General features: G+C 46.9%; 1 protein-coding gene across 1 annotated transcript in view; it reads left to right on the top strand.

Moving 5' to 3' along the window:
• Positions 1-13,574, top strand: part of MAL2 (mal, T cell differentiation protein 2) — a 31,547-nt gene extending 17,973 nt beyond the window's left edge. The window contains exons 3-4 of the mRNA XM_060243279.1: positions 8,897-9,076; positions 13,397-13,574. Of these exons, the coding sequence (XP_060099262.1) occupies positions 8,897-9,076; positions 13,397-13,468 (252 nt within the window). The 3' untranslated portion in view covers positions 13,469-13,574. The remainder of the gene's footprint in view (positions 1-8,896; positions 9,077-13,396) is intronic.
• The last annotated feature ends 9,261 nt before the right edge of the window (positions 13,575-22,835 follow it).

The following is a 22,835-nucleotide window of genomic DNA, read 5'->3' as shown; positions in this document are numbered from 1 at the left end:
AAAGACCATAGAGGTTAGGGAAATCCTAGACAGCCACAAAGGTGGTGACTGGAATTGACATTACCACATCCACGATGTCATTCCCCATTTTCTCATACTGATTGATTAACTGAGAGTGAGCAGGAGCAAGAAGTTACCTGCTGCCGAGTGATCTTAGACCAACCACATACTCTCAGCCTAACTTACCGCACAATGTGGTTGTGAGGATAAAATGTAGGAGGGGAGAATATCGTAATGCAATTTGAATCCCCATTTAGGGAGAAAAGGGGAGTATGGAAGTGGAAAGTGCCATCAAGTCACTGCTGACTTATTGCGACGTTGTAGAGTTTTCAAGGCAAGAGACATCCAGAGGTGGTTTGTCATCGCCTGCCTCTGTGTCATGACCCAGATATCACTTGGAGATCTCCCATCCAAATTCTTGCCAGGGCTGAACCTGCTTAGCTTCTGAGATCTGATGAGATTGGTCTAGCTTGGGCTGGGTGGAGACTAAATGAAGTAAATAAAAATACTAACCTGGGCCAAACCTCCTGAGCTCCAGCAAGGCTGATGTATCAAGTGCCCTTCATAATTTGGGCCTGGGCGTGGTCTTCAGTTCAGAGTTAATAAAAGCTATGTTCCCTTCAGACTCCTGAGCAATTTCTGTCAAGGGGACTGGGATGGTCTTCAGTCCAGAGTTAATAGAAGCTATGTTCCCTTCAGACTCCTGAGCAATTTCTGTCAAGGGGACAGGGAGGGCCTTTGAGTTTTGCCTCAAAATTTTCACCCTGAAGTCCAGTCTAAATTTAACCCACTTGCCTCTTATAGCAGTAGGAAAACAAGGATTTTCAAGAGGATCCCCAGAGAATCTACACATTCTCTCCAGTTAAAGGATCTTTTAAACTTGTTGAGGCCATGGGGATACACTGCACATAGGAGTAGGCAGTGCTGGTTTACATGGACTATGATCTGAAGGCAATTTTGTATGTTGACGTATTAAAGGCCACACTGCTGTCTTGGCATGATCCAACTTATGTTTCTAGTGAAGGGCTGGACTCGCCGCATATTTAAGATGTGTTGCTGAAGCTCTTGCTTAATATAAGATTTGCTTAGACTGATCCAGCTGCCCTGAATAACAGCACGAGAAATTAAAAAAGAAAAAGAAATGCAATGCCAGCTGCTGCATCACATCGCTATCAGTCAAAATGAAAATGAGATAGAGCTTCTGGCAATTCCTAAAGCTACCCTGAGAGTTTTTCCGTAGAGTTTCTGGCGATTCCTAGAGCTACCTAGCTCACTTTTTTTACCAGAAATGATGTGATGCAACAGCTGGCTTCGCAGTCCCCCATTTCCCCATCTACAGCTCTCCTGCCAGTTTCCTGGTAGCCCTAAGCCAGAGGCAGGATTCCGTAGAGTTTTTGGCGATTCCTAGAGCTACCTAGGTCACTTTTTACCAGAAATGATGTGATGCAGCAGCTGGCTTTGCAGTCCCCCATTTCCCCATCTACAGCTCTCCTGCCAGTTTCCTGGTAGCCCTAAGCCAGAGGCAGGATTCTGTTTCTGACTGCAGCCAGCTTAGATGCCTCTGGGCATTCACTGAGCTTAAAGGCACCAGCCTTCCCCTTGTGGTAATTAGAGGTATACTATCTATGGTGTTGGAAGCTTTATTTAGCTTCATGACCAAAACCCACTGACAGACCTGTCTTCTGTGAGTGTGTTGAAACCATTTTTAAAAAAAAAAAAAAACAGCTGAGCAGGTGGCCATCACAACATCTTGTGGAAGTGAGTTTCATGAGATAAGTGTGTGTTTCTCCAACCTCACCCTCTAATCTTATTTCCACCCACAACAAACTTAAGATCATGAAGCTCTGTTTGTTCATAACCATCTCTCCCCTGTCCCATTTTTCTCTGTATTCTGTCCTCCCTGTCAAATTTCAATGAGGATTTGATTTATCGTCTACCACATAGACTGTAAAACAACGTGTAAATTAATTAAATTAAATGAAATTTCATATGAACATATGAAGCTGCCTTATACTGAATCAGACCCTTGGTCCATCAAAGTCAGTATTGTCTTCTCAGACTGGCAGCGGCTCTCCAGGGTCTCAAGCTGAGGTTTTTCACACCTATTTGCCTGGACCCTTTTTTGGAGATGCCAGGGTTTGAACCTGGGACCCTCTGCTTTACCAAGCAGATGCTCTACCACTGAGCCACCATCCCTCTAATGATGGTCCTCAACAGCAGCACTGATGGTGTACTGATGGTCCTCAACAGCAGCACTGAGCCCTGAGGAGAAGAGGATTCCTACCCAGCATGCTCTGAAATTTGGCTGACAGAGCAGTTGGTCCACACTGTCTTTAAGTTTTATGTACCAGCAAGGTGACATATTTCTCACTTTACTTCAGTGCCTACTAAAGATGACTCTACCAGTTTTTTCAGGAAGAATAATTATAGACTCTCAGGTATGTCAAATGTAGCGTGAAGAATTATTGCTAGGTATTTACACAGCACCTTTCAAGTGAGCACATACATTACTGCCAGGATCCTTATGACCACAGGTGGAATTCTAGCAGGAGCTCTTTTGCATATTAGGCCACACACCCCTGATGTAGCCAATCCTCCAAGAGCTTACAAGGCTCTTTGTTGTAAGCTCCAGGAGGATTGGCTACATCAGGGGTGTATGGCCTAATATGCAAAGGAGCTCCTGCTAGAATTCCACCCCTGCTTATGACACCCATGTAAGGTAGGCCAGTGTCTTGTTCACAGTATTGTAAATAAGTGACAGAGTATGAATTATTTTGAACTAGACAGAAACTGATCTTAATTTACTTCTTGGTTTACCTTTTTGGTTTAATGCTGCTTGAAAGAAGACCTTGGCAGAACAGTTAGCATATCTTTTATTTCTTGCCTTTCCTTTTGTGTTACCTTTTCTCTTTGCAAACAGCTTTGCGAATAAAGATGCCCCGCCAATAACTTATTTGTTCCAAAAGTGTCTCAATTTTGGCCAGTTTATAAGGGGTTATAAGGCACTAATGAACTAGGATCCTAGTCTCAAATCTAAGCCTTGTAGCTCTTACCAGGAAAACACACACACCCTTTGGATTCCAGGCGTCTTGACTTGAACTGGCGACAGAGACCTCCTTTGTGACTGTGGCCAAGGCAAGGAAGGTCCAGGGCAGGGCGAGTGGGTAGAGGAAATGAGATAATTTACCTCCCAAAAATACCTCCCTGCACACAGTGTCCTACTGATGCAGATGTCTGTGCCTCCTTCATGAGCCAACATGCCAGAAAGTTGGGTAAAGGACTGTATAGCTGGCATCAAATGCCCTAGATCATGAATGGGGAAGGTTCAGTCTATACACAATAAACACAGCGTTCTGTCTCTTGTTCTCAGGCATCTTTGCCAAGGACAACTGGGCTTTGTAGGTGGAATTAGTCTTTATTATTATCGATGTAAAGTACCTAATTTACTTAATTTTGTACAGATTTCTAGCACAATTTCCTTCTTCATGATGAACACAGGAGAAGCCATGTTGGATCAGGCCTAATGTGGCCTAAAATGAGGCAGGACAGGGGTGGAACTCTAGCAGGAGCTCCTTTGCATATTAGGCTACACTCCCCTGATGTAGCCAATCCTCCAAGAGCTCACAAGGCTCTTTTTTGTAAGCTCTTGGAGGATTGGCTACATCAGGGGGTGTGGCCTAATATGCAAAGGAGCTCCTGCTGGAATTCCACCCCTGAGGCAGAAGATTGCAATGTATCTCTGTATGCAGACGCATGGCGCACCTCACCTCCCACTGGATGGATCCCTGTTGGCTGAGGCTGTCCTTTCCAGAGAGGAGTGAATGGCAGCCATATGGGAGAAACAAAAGAGGTGTGCTCAAGACCTAATTAGATGTTAGGGGCCTGTGGGGCTGCTGGCAGGCGGCGTCTGTGAGGTGACTTAATTGCAGCTCAGCATGTCATTGTCCTCTAATCCAGTTCCTTGTATGGCAGTCAAGGAAGTGGAGAAACACTGAGCATGAGAAGATCATGTCATGTGTTTCTTTTCCTAGTGATTGCCAGGGTTCCTAGTGATTGCCATTCACTGACCTGAATGACCCAGGCTAGACAATCTCCTCAGATTTCAGAAGCCAAGCAGGGTCAGCCCTGGTTAGTATTTGGGTTGATCACTAGGCAGAGGCAGGCAATGGCAAACCACCTCTGAATGTCTCTGGCTTCAAAACCCTAAGGGTTTGTCATAAGTAGGCTGTGACTTGATAGTACTTTCCAGGGGTGGAATTCTAGCAGGAGCTCCTTTGCATTATTAGGCCACACACTCCTGATGTAGCCAATCCTCCAAGAGCTTACAAGGCTCTTTGTTGTAAGCTTTTGGAGGATTGGTTACATCAAGGGTGTGTGGCCTAATATGCAAATGAGCTCCTGCTAGAATTCCATCCCTGGTACTTTGTATTACCATCACCAGGGAGACATGGTGGGTGGCGTCTCTCCTAGTGGCTATTTGACTGAGGGAGATCTATGTTCCAATTCCCATTCCTCCATGAACACCATTTCTGTCGTGTGTTTTCAGCTTGAAATCTATTAAACTCATTTTAAACTGCTCTGTTGGTTATGATTTTGGCTGGGTGGCTCTGGCTGGGTATTTAGTGCTAGGTTTTAATAACTTTTAATGTGTGCATTCTATTTTATTTTGTAAGCTGCCTGGGGCAAGTTCCCTGGAGAGGCAGCATAAAAACTAACAAATAAATAAGCTGACTGGGTGACTTGAGGCCTGTTGTGCTCATGCTCTCTCTCAGGCCTGTTGTGCTCTTGCTCTCTCTCTCTAACCTACTTCACAGCATTGTGAGGATAAAAAATGACCAAAGGGATAACTGTGTATGCTGCCCTGAGCTCTTTTGAGGTAGGTTAAAATAACAAAACCCTGACCCGGATAGCACAGTCCAGCCTGATCTCATCAGATCTCAGGAGCTAAGCAGCATCAGCCTTGAGATCGTTAGTACTTACATGGGAGACCACCATGGAAGAGGATAGAGAGTTGGAGCACAGGCAGAATGATGTTGTGCAGTCTTCCTCTTTGTGGGCTGCCTAGAAGTAACTGGTTGGGTGCTGTCGGAGACAGGATGCTGGACTAGATGAACCTTTAGTTGATCCACCATGTCTCTTCTTATGTTCTTATGAAGGCCTCAGCCTCTGCTGTTGGCCCTCCAGAGGACCTGGTTAGCCACTGTGTGAGACAGGATGCTGGACCACTGGTCTGATCTAGCAGGGCTGCTCTTATGTTCTTACGAAGGCTTCAGCCTCTCTGCCTTGCTGTTGGCTCTCCAGAGGGTCTGGTTGGCCACTGTGTGAGAGAGGATGCTGGACTAGATGAACCACTGGTCTGATCCAGCAGGGCTCTTCTTATGTTCTTATGAAGGCCTCAGCCTCTGCTGTTGGCCCTCCAGAGAACCTGGCCACTTTGTAAGATAGGATGCTGTACAAGATGGACCCCTGGTCTGATCCAGCAGGGTTCTTCTTACGTTCTTATGAAGGCCTCAGCCTCTATGCCCTGCTGTTGGCCCTCCAGAGGGTCTGGTCGGCCACTATGTGAGAGAGGATGCTGGATTAGATGGACCACTGGTCTGATCCAGCAGGGCTTTTCTTGTGTTCTTATGAAGGCCTCAGCCTCTATTGTTGGCCCTCCAGAGAACCTGGCTACTTACCCCTGGTCTGATCCAGCAGGGTTCTTATGAAGACCTCAGCTTCTATGCCCTGTTGTTGGCCCTCCAGAGGACCTGGTTGGCCACTGTGTAAGGCAGGATGCTAGATGATGGTTCTTTAGTTGATGAAGAAATCCAGGGATGAAGAGGCAAACAATGGCAAACCACTTCTCTTTGACCCCAGTTCTGTCTCTTGTTCAGTGTGACAGGATCGTAGGTTTTGTATGCATCTGCCATAGAGACATCCTTCCTCACCCTGGGCAAACCTATAGGCTTTGTGCATTTGTATGAGGCTCAAGGTCACAGCCCAGAGAAATTGGGAAATGCATCAAGCGGAAGCACTGAAGTCATGCTAACAAACAGAAAGCCTTTCAAGAACTTTATGATGGTGGACAAAGTCACCTGAGGGTGTTTGGGTTTTGTAGCTTACCGAGTGGCCTTGGGTGGATCGCTTTCTTTCACTTGGATGTAGTGGTTAAGTGCACGAACTCTTTTCTGGGAGAACCAGGCTTGATTCCCCACCTCTCCTTCTGATATGATGTTAAGTCAGTCACGAGTTATCACAGAGCTGTTCCTCTCCAGAGCAGTTTCTGTTAGAGCTCTCTAAGCTCCACCTACCTCAGTGTCTGCTGTGGGGAGGGGAAAGGGAAGAAGATTGTAAGCTTCAGGTAGTGAAGGATGGGGTATAAATCCAATCTCCTCCTCCTCCAACCCAGTCTCGCTTTACAGGATGGTTGTGAGGATTACCAGGGCTTTTTTTGTAGCAGGAACTCCTTTGCATATTAGGCTACAGCCCCCCTGATGTAGCCAGTCCTCCAAGAGCTTACAGGGCTCACCATCTTCAAGTACTTGAAGGGCTGTCATATAGAGGATGGGGTGGAATTGTTTTCTGTGGCCCCAGAAGGTAGGACCAGAACCAGTGGGTTGAAATTAAATCAAAAGAGTTTCTGGCTCAACATTAGCAAGAACTTTCTGACTGTTAGAGCGATTCCTCAGTGGAACAGGCTTCCTCAGGAGGTGGTGGGCTCTCCTTCCTTGGATGGCTATCTGACAGCAATGAAGATCCTGTGAATTTAGGGGGAGGTATTTGCAAGTTTCCTGCATTGTGCAGGGGGTTGGACTAGATGACCGTGGAGGTCCCTTCCAACTCTATGATTCTTGCAGCGCCTCCTGCAAGCTCCAGGAGGATTGGCTACATCAGGGGTGTATGGGCTAATATGCAAAGGAGCTCCTGCTACAAAAATGGTCCTTGTTGTTATATAGGGAAGATGGGGAAAAGAGCAAAGGGGATAAAACCCACATTTATCATGACAACATAGGATTTGAATGATTGTCTGCAAGCTGAACCTAGTTTCACGTTACACATGGGTCCCAGGACGTATTTGACAAGCACATGATATGTGTATGTTATGTGCAATCAGCTTATGGTGATCTAATGAATTAATGACCCCAAAACATCCTATCATTGACAGCCTCGCTCAGGTCTTGCAGACTGAGGGTCATGGCTTCCTTGACTGAGTCCATCCATCTCATGTTGGGTCTTCCTTTTTTCCCTCCTGCCTGCCGCTTTGCCTAGCATGATTGTCTTCTCATGATGTGACCAAAGCCAGTTTGGTGTAGTGGTTAAGTGTGCAGACTCTTATCTGGGAGAATTGGGTTTGATTCCTCAACTGCAGAGCTGTTCCTCTCAAGAGCAGTTTTCTGGCGAGCTCCACACAAGACCTTTAATCCTGGTCCAGCCCTGTCCCCAAACTGATTTTCTGCACTAGAATGATTGAGTTGGTTTCTATGATTCCATGATTCACGTGTAGAATGTCAGTTTGGGGACAGGATTAAAGGTCTAGTGTGGAATTGGCCTCTGTGAGTGCTCTCTCAGCTCCGCCTGTCTCACAAGCAATGTTCCCTCTAAGTTGAGTTAGCGTGAGCTAGCTCACAGATTTTTAGCCTCTAGCTCACACATTTTTGTCCTAGCTCAGGAAGGATGACCCCAGAGCACACTAATTTGTGCAGTAGCTCACAACTTTAATGCCGGTGGTTCATAAAAAAGAATTTTTGCTCACAAGACTCTGCAGCTTATAGGGAACATTGCTCACAGGGTGTCTGTTGTGGGGAGGGGAAGGGAAAGGAGATTGTAAGCCACTCTGAGACTCCTTCAAGTAGTAAAGGACACAGTATAAATCCAATCTCTTCTTCTTCTTGAAAGTGTGGCTGCCTCAGTTGAGTCATTTTTGCTCCTAGGGAGAAGTCAAGCTTGGTTTGATTCATGTGATTCAGATCACTGTATTTGTGCTGTGCTGAGCAGGGAGACGGTTTTATGTCTCTTGCTCCCTTTTCCTGTTTCTGTGACTGAGGACAAGATGAGTGGATCTCACTTTGCCCCCAAGCAGAGGCAGGGCCAGACCGGAGACAGGCACAAGCCAGGCCTGATGCTTCTTCCCACACCACTTCCCTGCCCCAAGCAGCCTCTTAAGTCAGTAGGGTGCCGAACCAAAGGTGGAGACATTCAGTTACACTGCTGGGGAAGCATTTCAGTCAGTGCCTAGATGGGAAATGTAGTTACCAGACTTGGTAAGAACATAACATAAGAACATAAGAGAAGCCATTTTGGATCAGGCCAATGCCCCATCCAGTCCAACACTCTGTGTCACACAGTGGCCAAAAAACCCAGGTGCCATCAGGAGGCCCATCAGTGGGCACAGAACACTAGAAGCCCTCCCACTGTGGCCCCCCCAAGCACCATGAATACAGAGCATCACTGCCTCAGACAGAGGTGTATGTGTGTGTGCGCTGGAGTTCTCCTGGAGTGACAAGTGGTCTCCTGATGACAGATAGCAGTTCCCCTGGAGAAAGTGGCTCTGGTGTTATACCCCACTGAGGTCCCTCCCCTTCCCAAACCCCACCCACCTCAAGCTCCACTCTCAAGGTGTCAGGAATTTCCCAACCTTGAGTTAGCACTTCTAATGCAAGTCCACTTGAAAGCCCCAGGTATGATTATTTAAAAACACTTCTGCACTTGAGCATAGAGCAGGGGGTCACCGGGAGAGTGGGGAAGAGGCATAGCTGTAAATTTCTTGCATTGTGCAGGGGAGAGGACTAGATGACCCTCGGGGCCTTTTCCAGCTCTGCCTTTCTAGATATTGCAGGCCACTTTGTTGGTTAATAAAAACAGAACAAGGGCGAACTTCTCTCATCTCTTGACTATTTTTTTTCCCCCTTTTCAGGATTTTCTGTACCACGCAGCTATTTTTGTCTGCTATTTTGGGACGTTTCTGTTGCAGGCCGCCACAACGTCTTTGCACAGCCATCCACTTAAGTTCTATGTCGACCCCAACCACAACAACACTGTCGTCCGTCAGATACTTCTCAACGAGCACGAATATAACTTGAGCATAGCAGCTGCTGTAAGTATTACGCAGTCCTCTTCTCATGCACAACAAACTTCTCTCTTTGTCCAGTAGGTCCTCCCTTTCCAAATTGAAGAACCTCTTCTTCAGTCCTTGTTCTTCTTCCACGTTTGAGACTTGATTAGTGGTGGCAAGCAGGGCTTTTTTTTTGCAGCAGGAACTCCTTTGTATATTAGGCCACACACCCCTGATGTAACCAATCCTCCTGAAGCTTACAGCAGACCCCGTAAGAACAGCCCTGTAAGTTCTTTGAGGATTGGCTGCATCAGAGGTGTGTGGCCTAATATGCAAAGGAGTTCCTATTACAAAAAAAAACCCTGGTGGCTGGTCTGTTCTTGCAAGTGTGGCCAGTGAAGCCTTAAGGGAGTGCTGCACTCATGCTCTGTATGATGCAAACGCAGCCCTGAGCACTTTGGATGTTCAGGAGGCCATTTCGACAATGAGATTGGAACTGTGGTGCAATGGAACACCAAAGGAGGTCACATCTATAAGGGATAGTGTTGAACTGTCCATATCACCTCCCTTTTTTACCGCAGTGTCCTCTCTGATCTCCAGGTGACAAAGATCAGGCTACCTGGAGAAACTGGCTACTTTGGAAGGTGGACTCTCTGGCATTGTGCCCCATTGAAGTACTGTTTTTTTAGCTCCGTTATCCAAGTCCTGCCTCATTGTTTATTGGAGGTCTTGGCTGGTTAACTGAATTTGTTTTTCATGTTTTGTAGTCCGCCTTGAGCCTAAGAAAGAAAGGCATGCTACAAATGAAGCTAATATATAATCACAAAACTTGGTTATATAAAAAGAACTGGGCAGTAAGAAGGGTGGACTGCTGGCCTGAATTCTCTAGAGTTAACATTACTGTCCAGTGGACCTTCTGAACATGGTCAAATATGCCATAAAGCCAGGGCTTTTTTGTAGCAGGAACTCCTTTGCATATTAGGCCACATGTATATGTAGCCAATCCTCCAAGAGCTTACAGGGCCGATGTAAGCTCCATGAGGACTGGCCACATCAGGGGTATGTGCCGTCATATGCAAAAGAGTCCCTGCTACAAAAAAAGCGCTGCATAAAGCATAGTGGCCATGATTTGCCAGTGTTCAAACAGGGCCGCCTCACCCACTAGGCAAACTAGGTGGTTGCCTAGGGCGCCAAGAGGCTGGGGGCACTACATTGGGCTCTCCCCCCCCTCCGGTGCCCCAGGCAAGCGCTTAGTTTGCCTCCCTTCCCCCTCCCTGCTGCTAGCCCCCCCGGGCCACTGCCGCCCCCCAGCACTCTGCTCACCTGCCCGCTGCTGCTGCAGCAGCAGCGGTGGCGCTCCATTTCCTCCCTTCCCCCTGTTCACCACAGCTAAAAGTAAGCTCTGCCAGCTTCGCAGCTCACGCCTGTGTGTTTTGTCTCGTAACAAAATGCGCAGGTGCGGGCTGCGAAGCCGGCAGAACTTACTTTTAGCTGCAATGAGCAGAGGGAAGGAAGTGGAGCAGGCAAGCAGAGCACCGGATGGGGGGGGGGGGCAGGCAGGCGAGCACCATGCCGGGGACCCCATCACTGCTTCTTCCCCGATCGCCCCATTGCCACCGCTTCTCCCTGCCTCCTTCCCTTCCCTCCCCAATCACTGCTCCCCCCCACATTGCCTCCTCTTCTCCCCGCCTCCCTCGCAGTCCCAACTGCCGCTTCTTCCTGCTTTCCCTCCCAGTCCCAATCACCTTTCTCCCCGCCTCCCTCCCTGCCCTGATTGCCTCGTGTGCTCACAGTGAGTTGCCGGGGGGGGGGGGTGGGGGGGAGCGGACTGCGGGTGACGCCTGCTGCCTACTCGCGAGTAGCCCCGCACCTGCGCCCTACTCGTGAGTATGCAGCAGGCACAGGGCTACTCGTGAGTAGAAAGCAGGCACAGAGACTCAGGGGCGGGGGCAGATCTGTGGTGCCTAGGGTGCCAGAAGGGCCTGTGTTCAAAGACAGTGTCATTTGTTCACAAGGTCAGGTAAGAGGTATTCCCCTTTACCACTCCAAGCAGAGTTTCTTCTACTGCCAGTATCCTGTGCAGTCATCTCCAAAGAGGAAGAATGGTCCTGTTTGTGTGTGTAAAGCGCTGTCAAGTCACAGCTGATGTCATGGCAACCCCAGCAAGGGGATTTCAAGGCAAATGAGAAGCAGAGGTGATTTGCCATCACCTTCCATTGAAGTTCCATTGAGAGCCAGTTTTGTGTAGAGCAGACTCTGATCTGGGGAACCAGGTTTGATTCCCCACTCCCCCGCATGCAGCTGCTGGGTGACCTTGGGTCAGTCACAGTTGTCTCAGAGCTCTCTCAGCCCCACCTACCTCACAGGGTGTCTGTTGTGGGAAGAGGAGGGGAAAGGAGATTGTAAGCCCTTCTCTTTCTCCTCCTCCTTTGGCAAAGTTTTCCTGGGTGGTCTCCCATCCGAGTACAAGTCCTGCTTAGCTTCTAAGATTTGATAAGACTAGATGGTACCATGTGACCTTCCCTCCCATGCTACTTACTTAACAGGAGCATATTTAGAAACCAAAAAGAAAGCTGTTTCTTAAGCGTTACTGTTCCATTATCATTTTTCTGTTTTAATTTTATTTTTTAGAATACTTAGGCTGACTCTGGTATGCCAAGATCGAAGCCAGGGAGAAAACTCTTCACTGAATTGTTCACATTCAGAAAAACTCTTGCCTCTAAGATTATTGCAACCAGGGCTTTTTTTGATGCAGTTCTGGCTGACTTGGTGTCAGAGGTGTGGCCTAATATGCAAATGAGTTCCTGCTGGAACAGAAAAAAGCCTTGATTGCAACAGGTTTTTAAAGAGTTAATTTCACTGGTTCACAAGTTGTTAACTAATTTGTTTTTTTTCTAAATAGCCAAACTATCAACCTCTGTTGATTCAAGTTAATGCTTTAATATGCTTGCCAATTTTTAGATTGGGCAGATAGCCAGCCCTAATTTGGTGGGTTAGTTGATTACACTTTCATCCTGGCTTTTCTCCAAAGACCCTAAGGCAATGTGCACGGTTCTCCCCTCATCCGTTTTATCTTCTCAATGACCCTGTGCAGGCCAAAGCAGACTCCCTCCATGTTCTCCTTGGGGACTGTCAGTTCAGTAGTCCCTTTTGCTCCCCCCCCCCCCCTGTGGAAGCCGCAGAGGCTCTCACAAGCGAATTCAGAAGGGGCGTTTTCGCACTTACCTTTTACTGGCGCGACCACCCTCCTCACGCCGGCGGATCTGCAGGGATTTCGCACCAGAAGCGCCGGCGCAGCCAAAAGAGCCGGCAACTTCCGTCGCGGAGCCAGCTCAAACGGAAACCGCCAAGAAGCAGGAAAACGTTTGAGCTGGCTCCGCGACGGAAGTTGCCGGCTCTTTTGGCTGCGCCGGCGCTTCTGGTGCGAAATCCCTGCAGATCCGCCGGTGTGAGGAGGGTGGTCGCGCCAGTAAAAGGTAAGTGCGAAAACGCCCAAGGTAGCTAAACTCTTCCTGAGTTTGCTCACATGGTGGTTTGTGGACAGTTTGCAAACAACACGATTGCCCCAAATCGCAGTTCACGATCCCATGAATCGGCACAGTTCATCACAAAATTCGATTCATGCCCATCCCTAATAAAAGAAGACTGCAGATTTATAGCCCGCCCTTCTTTCTAGCTAAATCAGAGACTCAGGGCAGTTTACACTCTCCTGTATCTTCTCCCCTCACAGCAGACGCCCTGTGAGATAGGTGGGGCTGAGAGAGCTCTCATAGAAGCTGCCCTTTCAAGGACAACTCTGCTAGAGCTAAAGCTGACCCAAGGCCACTCCAGCAGCTGCAAATGGAGGAGTGCGGAATCAAACCCGGTTCTCCCAGATAAGAGTCCGCACACTTAACCACTACACCAAACTGGCTCTCCAGTAATGAATGAGCTGGCTCATTCGGGCCACAGACATTTCTCTTTGCAATTTCTCCATAGCAGTGGGACATTGTGACATAGGGATGATACCATCAGCCCTGTGAAAAACCAGTACAACCTAGGCTGACTTTATTTTCTCCTCTCCCTGTAGGTATTTAAGCCTGGGTGCAACCAGAGGTGTGAGCCTTTGGGTAAAAGCCAAAGTAGCTGGGCCTTTGACTTGCAACTGGGGGTCCAGCCCAGTAAATTAGGGCTCACCCATTATTTGTTTATGGGGGGCGGGGGTTGTGTGTTTAAATTATTTAGTTTAAATGGGTTGGTCTAGAAACATCTTTAAGCTGGGTTGGGTCCCTTTCGGGGAGAAAAGCACCATAGAAATGTCCTAATCGATCAATAAATCTGGTATGAAAGCCATCTTGCTTTTGTCTTCTCTTTTCCCTGCAGATTTTTGCCTTTGTAACCACTGTATGTTATGGATGCAGCACAACCCTGGCTCTGAGAAGGTGGAAACTATAGCACTGGAAAAGAAGAACCGTCTCTATAGCATCCTGTCAGTTTCACATAACTGTACAGATGATCAAAATGGTTAGACCACTTGTCTGTCAAATCAGAGTGGCATCCCCCCCCCCAAAAAAAAGACCCGAAAAAAGGTGTTGGAATAAATTTATATTTTTCTAAAATGTTGATATAAAGATAAGTCCATGTCTTTATTATATTTGTTGACAGGCAGGGAGAATTGTTATTTATTTCTCTAGTTTTTCAGTTGCCTAGGTTATGGGGTGACTTTTGGCCCTGGCTACAGATAGTATTATAAAGCAGAATGATAAATATTATTAGTACTATCAGGCAGATTTGGGTTTTTTTGGTGCTAACCAACTGGTTGGAGGAGGAAATAAAAAACCTTTGCAGATGTGCTCTGTACCTTGCACCACATGCAAATGCAGAGAGGCAGCTATAAAGTCATAAATCTTGCAGTGCTTCTGGCTAATAGTTAACTCAGTTTGCAGCCCATGAAGCATAAGAACAGAAAAGAGAGCCATGCTGGATCAGACCAGTGGTCCATTCAGTCCAGCATCCTGTCTCACACAGCCGCCAGCCTTTTCTGCTGGTTGCCAAAAACAAGGCATAGAGGCCGAGGCCTTCCCATGATGTTGCCTCCTGGCTCTGGGATTCTGAGGCTTAGTGCCCCTGAATGTGGAGGTTCCCCTCCGTCACAATGACTAGTAGCCACTGATAGCTTAGCTGCAAAGCAGTCTCTTATTTTCTGTGGGATTGTGCAAAACTCCTGCATGACCCAGGGAGTGCTCAATAGCAGTGTTGGCTGGATTGCTAACACCCTCGTGCCACTATCTGTGCAGGCAGCGTTAAGGGGTCCAATACTAGTCTAAATGGGCTATTTCTTGGACCATTGCCTTTCTGTTTTCAAAAAGTACTTTATGGGAGTTGGCAGGTTTTATATCTATCCTGTTCACAGCAGTTCCTAGCTGTGGCTTTTAAACTGCACTTTTCATCTCAAAACCTTAAAACGTTTTATTGGGCGAGTTAATTTTTGCAGCCTAAAGAATGAGAGGCAGCTAAGGGACATCCTCGAGGCTCTGCCATGTTGCGGTGGCAGAGAACAGAGGAGTATCCTCAGAGGAGATTTTTCTCTTTTAGTGAAAAGGCTGGGGATGCAAACATTTGGGCTGAAGTTGTTCAGTTATGGCTGTTTAATTCATGGGTCCCTTTTAACACATGCAAAGCATATTTATCAGTCTGACTTTAATTGGAGCAATGCCTTGAGGGGGTGGGCGGGGAGGGAAGGCATCCGTGCCTGAAAGCATAATTGGAGCCAATACGTCTCTATAGTCAGAAAATGTATGGGAAGCCGCTGCTTGAATGTTATATTGCTGTGTTTAAGCAGAAAAGAGGGCTCAGTGACATTTCTTACATTCTTATTAGCTAGCTCTGTAACATATACAGTCCATGAAGTGGATGGACAAATAGTGCTAATATTTTGGAAGGAGGTCATTTCACACTGACTCTCCTGCCCCCCTCCCCCCAGCCCGTGTGTCCAGTGCTCAAGTGGATTTTCCTTCATTCTCTTCCCAGCCTTGTATCACCAAAGTCTAGAGCAGTGTTTCCCAACCTGCAGGTTGACTCGAGACTCAGAAAAGTGGTTTGCAAAGCCTCTGAAAGTGGGTCGTGGGCCCTCCCTCCCTAATGGCGCTCCTGCCCTTTGCCTCATTTTTTCTGTCCTCATCCTCCTTGAGAGTCAGTTTGGTGTAGTGGTTAAGTGTGCAGACTCTTACCTGGGAGAACTGGGTTTGATTCCCCACTCCTCCACTTGCAGCTGCTGGAATGGCCTTAGGTCAGCCATAACTCTCGCCCTTGAAAGGGCAGAGCTCTTGAAAGGGCAGAGCTCTGTCAGAGTTCTCTCAGCTCCACGTACCTCACAGGGTGTCTGTTGTGGGTGAGGGGGGTGGGAAAGTAAAGGAGATTGTAAGCTGCTCTGAGACTCAAGATTCAGAATGCAGGGCAGGGTGTAAATCCAATATCTTCTTCTCCTTGTCAACACCTCACATTGTTGCCTTCCACCTCCTTTTGTGAAAATGTTGGGGGGAAATCTGTCCAGCAACTAGTAACTTTGTGGTAGTCGCTGGAAGGAGGGGAAAATGGGATGCCACTTGCGTGGGGGCAGCTGCGCCCTTAATGCGATGGCTGTGGGGTTATCAACATCTAGTTGGCCATTGTACAAAATGGAATTCTGGACTAGATGGGTGAGAAGGTCATCATTTCCCTCGGGTGCCAAAAAAATCCCTGGATGGGTCATCATACCAGGTAAATTTGTACTTAGGGGTCACCATACCAATAAGGTTGGGAACCGCTGCTCTAGAGCTCCTGTTCCAAGCGTTGCACGCCCAGCTTGCAAAGGAAAATTCTACCTGTGCCAATGTATTGAATTAAAACTTGTTTTTATAAATGTGTATCGCACTTGCCAGAATCCACTGGTTCCTGTAGGCCTGCTGCTTCTTCAGTTAGCCATTCTTGTTTCCAGAAAAAGCTTTATTTATATTGCAGATATCTCAAATGCATTTATGGGCTGATTGAGAATATGTATTTTTTGTTGTTGTTGCCATTTGTACAGATTCTCTCAAACAGAAATGTTTGCGCTGTTTCTCCTCATGTGAGGGTGAAAATTCTTTTACTTAAGTGCTCGCAGATCTGTATTGCGTTTGTACTTTCTACTAATGCCATTTTGTGAAACGTCGTGTGAATAGAATATAACAGCACATGTGTGACCCACCATCTAGCTTTGTTATTCTCCTGCATCATCAAATCAAGCCAGAGGGGTCGCCAGAAAAAAAAACATGGTTTCATTGGGCATTGAGTTCAGGCCTGACACCTCCTGTGCACAATTTGAGTGAACTGACGGGTCTGATCAGGAGGTAGACTAGATCAGGCCTTTGGAAGGTGAACCGGCAGTACAAAATGGCAGAAAATACAGTTTGAGTTTACAAGCTAGAGGTACGGGGACAGATTCCTTTGCTCAGAAATGCTAATAAATAGCTGATTTCCTTACAAAAGGCTTAGCGAAGAAGTTCTTGCAGTCATTGGTAAAATGACCAATCAGAGTGGAAGGGGGTTTTTTTCCTTTGGCCCAATCAGATCCTACTGTTATAAAGGGGAGGAGCCGAAGTACATATTGAGCTTTACAGCCACCATGACTGGCAGAATGCTTGAATGCCCAAGTTCAAGGCTTTGACTACCTTTGCCTGAGCAGAAAGGTTGTGAACAAAATGTTGACGTCGGTGGGCTCCTCTTGAAAGTGTTTTTTGCAGGAGTGTTGTTGAAACTTTTACAGCTCTATCTCAGTTGCCCTGTTATAGAATAAAATGCGCTTGCAAAGATACCCAAAGTATACAAATATAGTTTTTTATCCTCCTCTCAGGGCTGGCCCCGCCACTTGGCAAACTAGGCAATTGTCTAGGGTGCTGGACTTCTGAGGGTGCTGAATTGGGCACTCCCCCATGTGACTCGGTGACGTTATCAGTGTAGGGGGGCACCAGAAGTTATCCTTGCCTAAGGTGCCAGACATTAAGGGGAAAGGGGGGGGCGGGAAGGTGCTTGAGATCAGTATGGACTTTCTAGCTTTCCTTAATCTTTTCTAGAAGACATCTATGTGAGATTTGCCAAGTAACACTCAGATAGATTTCCACTATGGAAAGATAGGTGAAGCTTTATTGATGTGCCACAGGTTCAAAACTCCTCTCACTAGAGAGTCATTGCTAGGAATGAGAATTATCAATACAAGCAGTTCTAAAAAACCCCAACCTCAGATCCCTCTAACAGAAACATTCCAATACAGCAGCTATTCTTTAGTGATAAACATGGCTGGAAACAGGAAGATCACAGGCAGGGCCTTATCTCAGATGGTGCTTCTCACTTTCCTCCCAGATGGCATGCAGGGGAGCAGTAAAGGTTTCCCTGGTGCCCCAGGGCAATTCATAAGAGCATGCTTACAGGCTGCTTCCCAGCCTCCCCACGGGCAGTATATATGATACAATATGGATTAAAGACAGCAAAAAGGAAAACATGGCAGAAGACATAACATGCATGGTGTGGATTCTGACATCTTGCCGCTACAATACATCCTTGTGCTGAGACCCCAGTGCCTAGTAAACATGGGTGACTTAAAAACTGGGCCTGGCAGGACAGGTTACTGATAGGGGTTGCCAGGTCTAGAGATTTTCTGGTATTTACATACAATGAATCTTCAGATGACAGATATCACCTCAGGGAAAATGGCTGCTTTGGAAGGTGGACTCTGTAGTATTATATACTGCTGGGGTCCTGCTCCTTCCCAAATCCCACCCTTCCCAGGCTCCATCCATAAAATCTCCAGCTATTTCCCAACTCGGAGCTGGAAACTCTAGTTACTTGAAGAGAGCAGAAAGCAAGCTTTGCTTCTTTCTGCAGTTGCTACTGGGAGGAAAGGGTTAGGAAACTGAGATGCACCCAGGGGAACAGGATCCTTACCTCTCCCTGGTACGTTCAGGTCTTCTCTGCTTCTCTCCAAGTTGGTTCATCCACCCATGTTTCTAAAACCTTATTAACCAGAGAATGGGAGGTCAAATGACATAGTTGAGATGGTAGAATGGATCACATCATGAAAGTTTACAAATGGAGCGCCACACCTTGGAATGTTTGGCTGTGTGACAAAATGCCCACAAAACCAGCCCAGCGAGCAAAGGAAATAAGCAGATGCTTTCTCCCTCCTGCGGAAGTTATCTATTTGCACAGAGTTTCTTAAGCAAAGGAGCCACGGAAGACGAATCTACCACACGCCTTCTGAAGCAGTGCCATTTCAACATTCGACTGCCTCATTGCATTTGTAAACAAAGGTCTGAAATTTTGGGGGGGGAGGGGGGGGAAGAAAGAGCCTTTGTCAGCTGTAGTCTTGATGGCAGGCAGTGATGCCAGAAGATTCAGAAATGCTTTGAAAGCAGAGATTTTTTTGAGCAAGAACACACAGGAATGCAGCTCCAGCTGACTTGGTGTCAGGGGGTGTGGCCTAATATGCAAATGAGTTCCTGTTGGGCTTTTTCTACCACAAAAAGCTCTATTTGAAAGGAACCTGATCTTTACACAGCGACAGTCTCTTGTACACCTTTCTGCTTCTAATTTCTGGTCAGTGTCAGAAAAACATGCTTCTGTAGGGTTTGTGCTAGCAAGACCTGGTGTCATCCAAACAAGAAAGCTGAGACTTCAAGAAGACTTTAGCTCCAGTAGCCAACTAAGAGTTTACACTCTGCCATCTGAGATGTGTGGTGCATTCGACCTTAAACACCACTGTAACTAACCTGCCACTTTGGGCTTGAATTTCCTGACCATTGATTTTCTTGGTTTGTATATTTCCTCTTTTGATTTTCTGAAGAGGAGAAAAAAATCTTGTTCAGTGCTATGTAGAAGAATTCCAAGCCCAAATGTATGCTCCATGTTGTATAAAGGTGTTTTACAAGCTACTCCTTCCCATTACGAACATGTGTTCTTAGCAGCATTAAAGTGACTAAAATACATTTGGTGGCTGACGTTTTTGAGTGATTTGTGTCCCTTGTTAAAAGGGTAGGTACGTGCTGAAAGCAGAACAAAAACTATATTTAGAGAGATGTTTGCATTAAAAGATTGAAGAGTCTTTCAGAGGGCAATTGTATCAGCCACAAGTACCAGCTACTAAAATGCTTATTTTTAAAATACAAGTGGGGGACCTGCAGGCTTCCCAACCCTCCTGCCCTGGCGGGGGACCCCCGAATTTTTAGCCTCCTCCCCCGCTCTTAAAAAAATCTGGGGGTGGGGGGAGAGAGAACATACCTGTAGGCATCATGTTTTTAAAATGTGTCCGTTTTTAAAATGTGTCCCTTTAAGGCTACACAGGAAACAGGAACGGCCCCTCCCTTTCTTTTCCTGTGCAGCCTTACTTTTGTTTTCACAGCGAGCAAATGAAGACCAAGTACGGTAAGTATTTGTGTGTGTGAGAGAGAGAGGGAGGGGGGATTCCCTGGTATGGAGGCCCTCCCCCCCTTTAGAAAGCGTGGGGGTGGGAGGGAAATGTCTACTAGGCACTCTATTATTCCCTATGGAGAACGATTCCCATAGAGAATAATAGGAAATTGATCCATGGGTATTGGGGGCTCGGGGGGGGCTATTTTTTGAGGTAGAGGCACCAGATTTTTAGTATAGCAGCTAGTGCCTCTCCCCAAAATAACCTCTAAGTTTCAAAAATACTGGACCAGAGGGTCCAATTCTATGAGCCCCAAAAGATGGTGCCCCTATCCTTAATTATTTCCTATGGAAGAAAGGCATTTAAAAAGGCGTGCTGTCCCTTTAAATGTGATGGACAGAACTCCCTTGGAGTTCAATTATGCTTGTCACATCCTTGTTCCTGGCTCCACCCCCAAAGTCTCCTGGCTCCGCCCCCAAAGTTCCCAGATTTTTCTTTAATTGGACTTGGCAACCCTAGGGACCGGCAAGGCCTTGTGAGGGGAATTTATTTTTCCCTCACCTCACTATTTCCTTTACCCCCACCCTGAAAGCCCTCATAGCCTCTCCTTTTCCTACTGCTTTCTTTCTCACCTATCAGGCAAACTTTTTATCTGCCCCTCTCCCATCTTCAGCTTTCCCTCCTTTCTCTCCCTACCCCAGTTAAGGTTACCAATATCCAGGTGAGGAGATCCCAGAATGACAGTGGATCTCTAAGCTACGTAGATTGCTTGTATGTTATCTATTTATTTAATACATTTATTCAGGGATAGAATTCTAACAGGAGCTCCTTTCCATATTAGGCCACATCCCATGATGTAGCCAATCCTCCAAGAGCGTGCAATGCTCTTTTTCGTAAGCTCTTGGACGATTGGCTACATAAGGGGGTATGGCCTAATATGCGAAGGAGCTCCTGCTAAAATTCCACTCCTGCGTTTATTCCACTTCGGAAAGTGGACTGCATGGCATTATACCCTGCTGAGTTCCCTCTTCTCCCTAAATCCCACCCTCCCAGTCTCTACGCATAAATCTGTAGGTACTGTCAACACCAGAGTTAGCAACTCCAGTAAAATTATGGCCCGGTTGCATGGTGGGGAATATGCAAGGACTTGGAGGGAGCACTTCAGTTTCCCCTGCATCCCCTTCCCTTTTCCATTTCCTCTTTCCCTCCTCCTGGGAACCCTCATATCTCACTGATCTTTACATCCTTTTCTCTTTCCCACGCACCCACCAATCTATGTTTTATGTGCCCCCCCCCCTCAGTCCTCAGGTATCTTTATTACTTAGTGACTTCATGGTGCCTTTTCCCACACTGTGGACCAAAAGCAGATTACCTCATGCCCCTCTCTTCCATTTCATCCTCACAACAACCCTGTGAGGATGGGATATAAATGCTTTGCAGGATAATAACTTTCAGTGCAGCTGTAGGCATTGAAAAGAGAGTTAAAGAAAATGTGTCTGTGCCAGACATCAAATGTACTCAGCTTGCTAGGGGGTGGGGGAAGTGTAGATGATTGGGGAAGGCAATGGCAAACCATCCCATAAAATGTCTGCCGTGAAAACGTGATCTGACGTCACCCCAGAGTCGGAAATTACTGGTGCTTGCACAGGGGACTACCTTTACCTTTTTAGAGGGAAAGGATACCACCCTCCCAAATGTTGTATCCCTAAAGGAAGGAGACTTCAACCTTCACTTCCACTTATCCTCCATAGCAGGGGTGGCTAAACTGTGGCTTGGGAGCCACATGTGGCTCTTTCACACACATTTTGTGGCTCTTGAAGCCCCCACTGCTCCATCAGCAGGCTTGGAGAAGGCATTTCTCTCTTTAAATTACTTCGCCAAGCCAAGCCACCCAGTAGCCTGGAAAATATATTTAAAGTTAAAGTTACTTTCTTTTCATGTCTCTCTCCCACCCTTCCTGCGTCCCATCTATTTGCCTCCCTCCCTCCCTTGTCGTGCAGCTCTCAAACATCTGATGCTTATTCTATGTGGCTCTTACATTAAGCAAGTTTGGCCACCCCTGCTCCATAGCAAAGTCAATAGTAAGCTCAAAGCCAGTGGTAAATCCTGTAATGGGTGGAACCTCACGTTGATGTCAAAAAATGTAGAAGGTGAAACAAGTGTGGTACAGAATCCATCAGGGGCACTGTGGCAATGAGCAGTCTTGCGTGGTCTGCTCTTTTGTGAAGTGGTATCCCTGCAGTTTGCAGATATGCCTTAAACTGATGAAAGAAGAGTGCATTGTCAGGGTCTCTCAACATTTAAAGCACACGAATACAGGAAGCTGCTTTATACTGAAGCAGGCCAAGGTCCATACTGTCTACTCGGGCTGGCAACAGCTCTCCAGGGTCTCAGGCTGAGGTCTTTCCCGTCACCCACTGCCTGATCCTTTTAAATGGAGATGCTGGGGACTGGACCTGAGACCTTCTGCAAGCAAAGCAGATGCTCTGCCACTGAGCTACAGCCCTTCCCCATTTTAAGGGATGATAGAGAGCACCTCTTGTAGAACATTCTGCCTACAAGCCAAGGATTGCATAAATATATCTGTTGTGACATTTGCCACCCATTCTGTGAGCTCCCTTACTGGCACTCTCCCTAATGGTTCTTGGTAAAGGCCCAGCTCCAGACCTGTGCCAAATACTTCCAAAGGTATTCATCAACTTGCCCAATTGATTTCCCCCGTGACCATCTGTGTTAATGAGAGTTTTCTAGCCTTTCCTTATCCTTCATGCTGCATCCAGGCATCCCTCAAATCCCTTTGAAATTTAAGCTGCAAGAAAACAACCCCAAGAAAGGAAGACTGGGGAGAGCCGTGGCTCAGTGGTGGAGCCTCTGCTTGGCATGCGGAATATCCCAGGATCAATCCCCAGCATCTCCAACTAAAAGGATCAGGCAGCAGGTAATGTAAAAGACCTCTGCCTCAGACCTAGACAGCCAATGCCAGTCTGAGTAGACAATGCTGACTGTGATAGACCCATGGTTTGATTCAGTAGAAGGCAGCTTCATGTGAAGATCGGCCATGTCCTTGACGGTGCAGAGACATTAAGTGTGTCAAGGTTGCCAGCAATGTTCCCTCTAAGCTGCAGAGTCTTGCAAGCAAAAATTCTACTTTGGGAGCTAGTGGCATTAAAGTTGTGAGCCAGCGATTTGGAAAAGGAAAGGTCCTCTGTACAAGCACCAGTCGTTTCTGACTCTGGGGTGACGTTGCTTTCCCAACATTTTCATGGCAGACTTTTTACAGGGTGGTTTGCCATTGCCTTCCCCAGTCATCTACACTTTCCTTCCAGCAAGCTGGGTACTCATTTTACCAACCTTGAAAGGATGGAAGGCTGAGTCAACCTCGAGCTAGCTACCTGAAAACCC

This window comes from Heteronotia binoei, chromosome 7 (genome assembly GCF_032191835.1).
Source record: "Heteronotia binoei isolate CCM8104 ecotype False Entrance Well chromosome 7, APGP_CSIRO_Hbin_v1, whole genome shotgun sequence".
Taxonomy (NCBI): Eukaryota; Metazoa; Chordata; class Lepidosauria; order Squamata; family Gekkonidae; genus Heteronotia; species Heteronotia binoei.
Note: the sequence above shows the minus strand (reverse complement) of the source record. Positions and strands in the feature narration are given on the sequence as shown.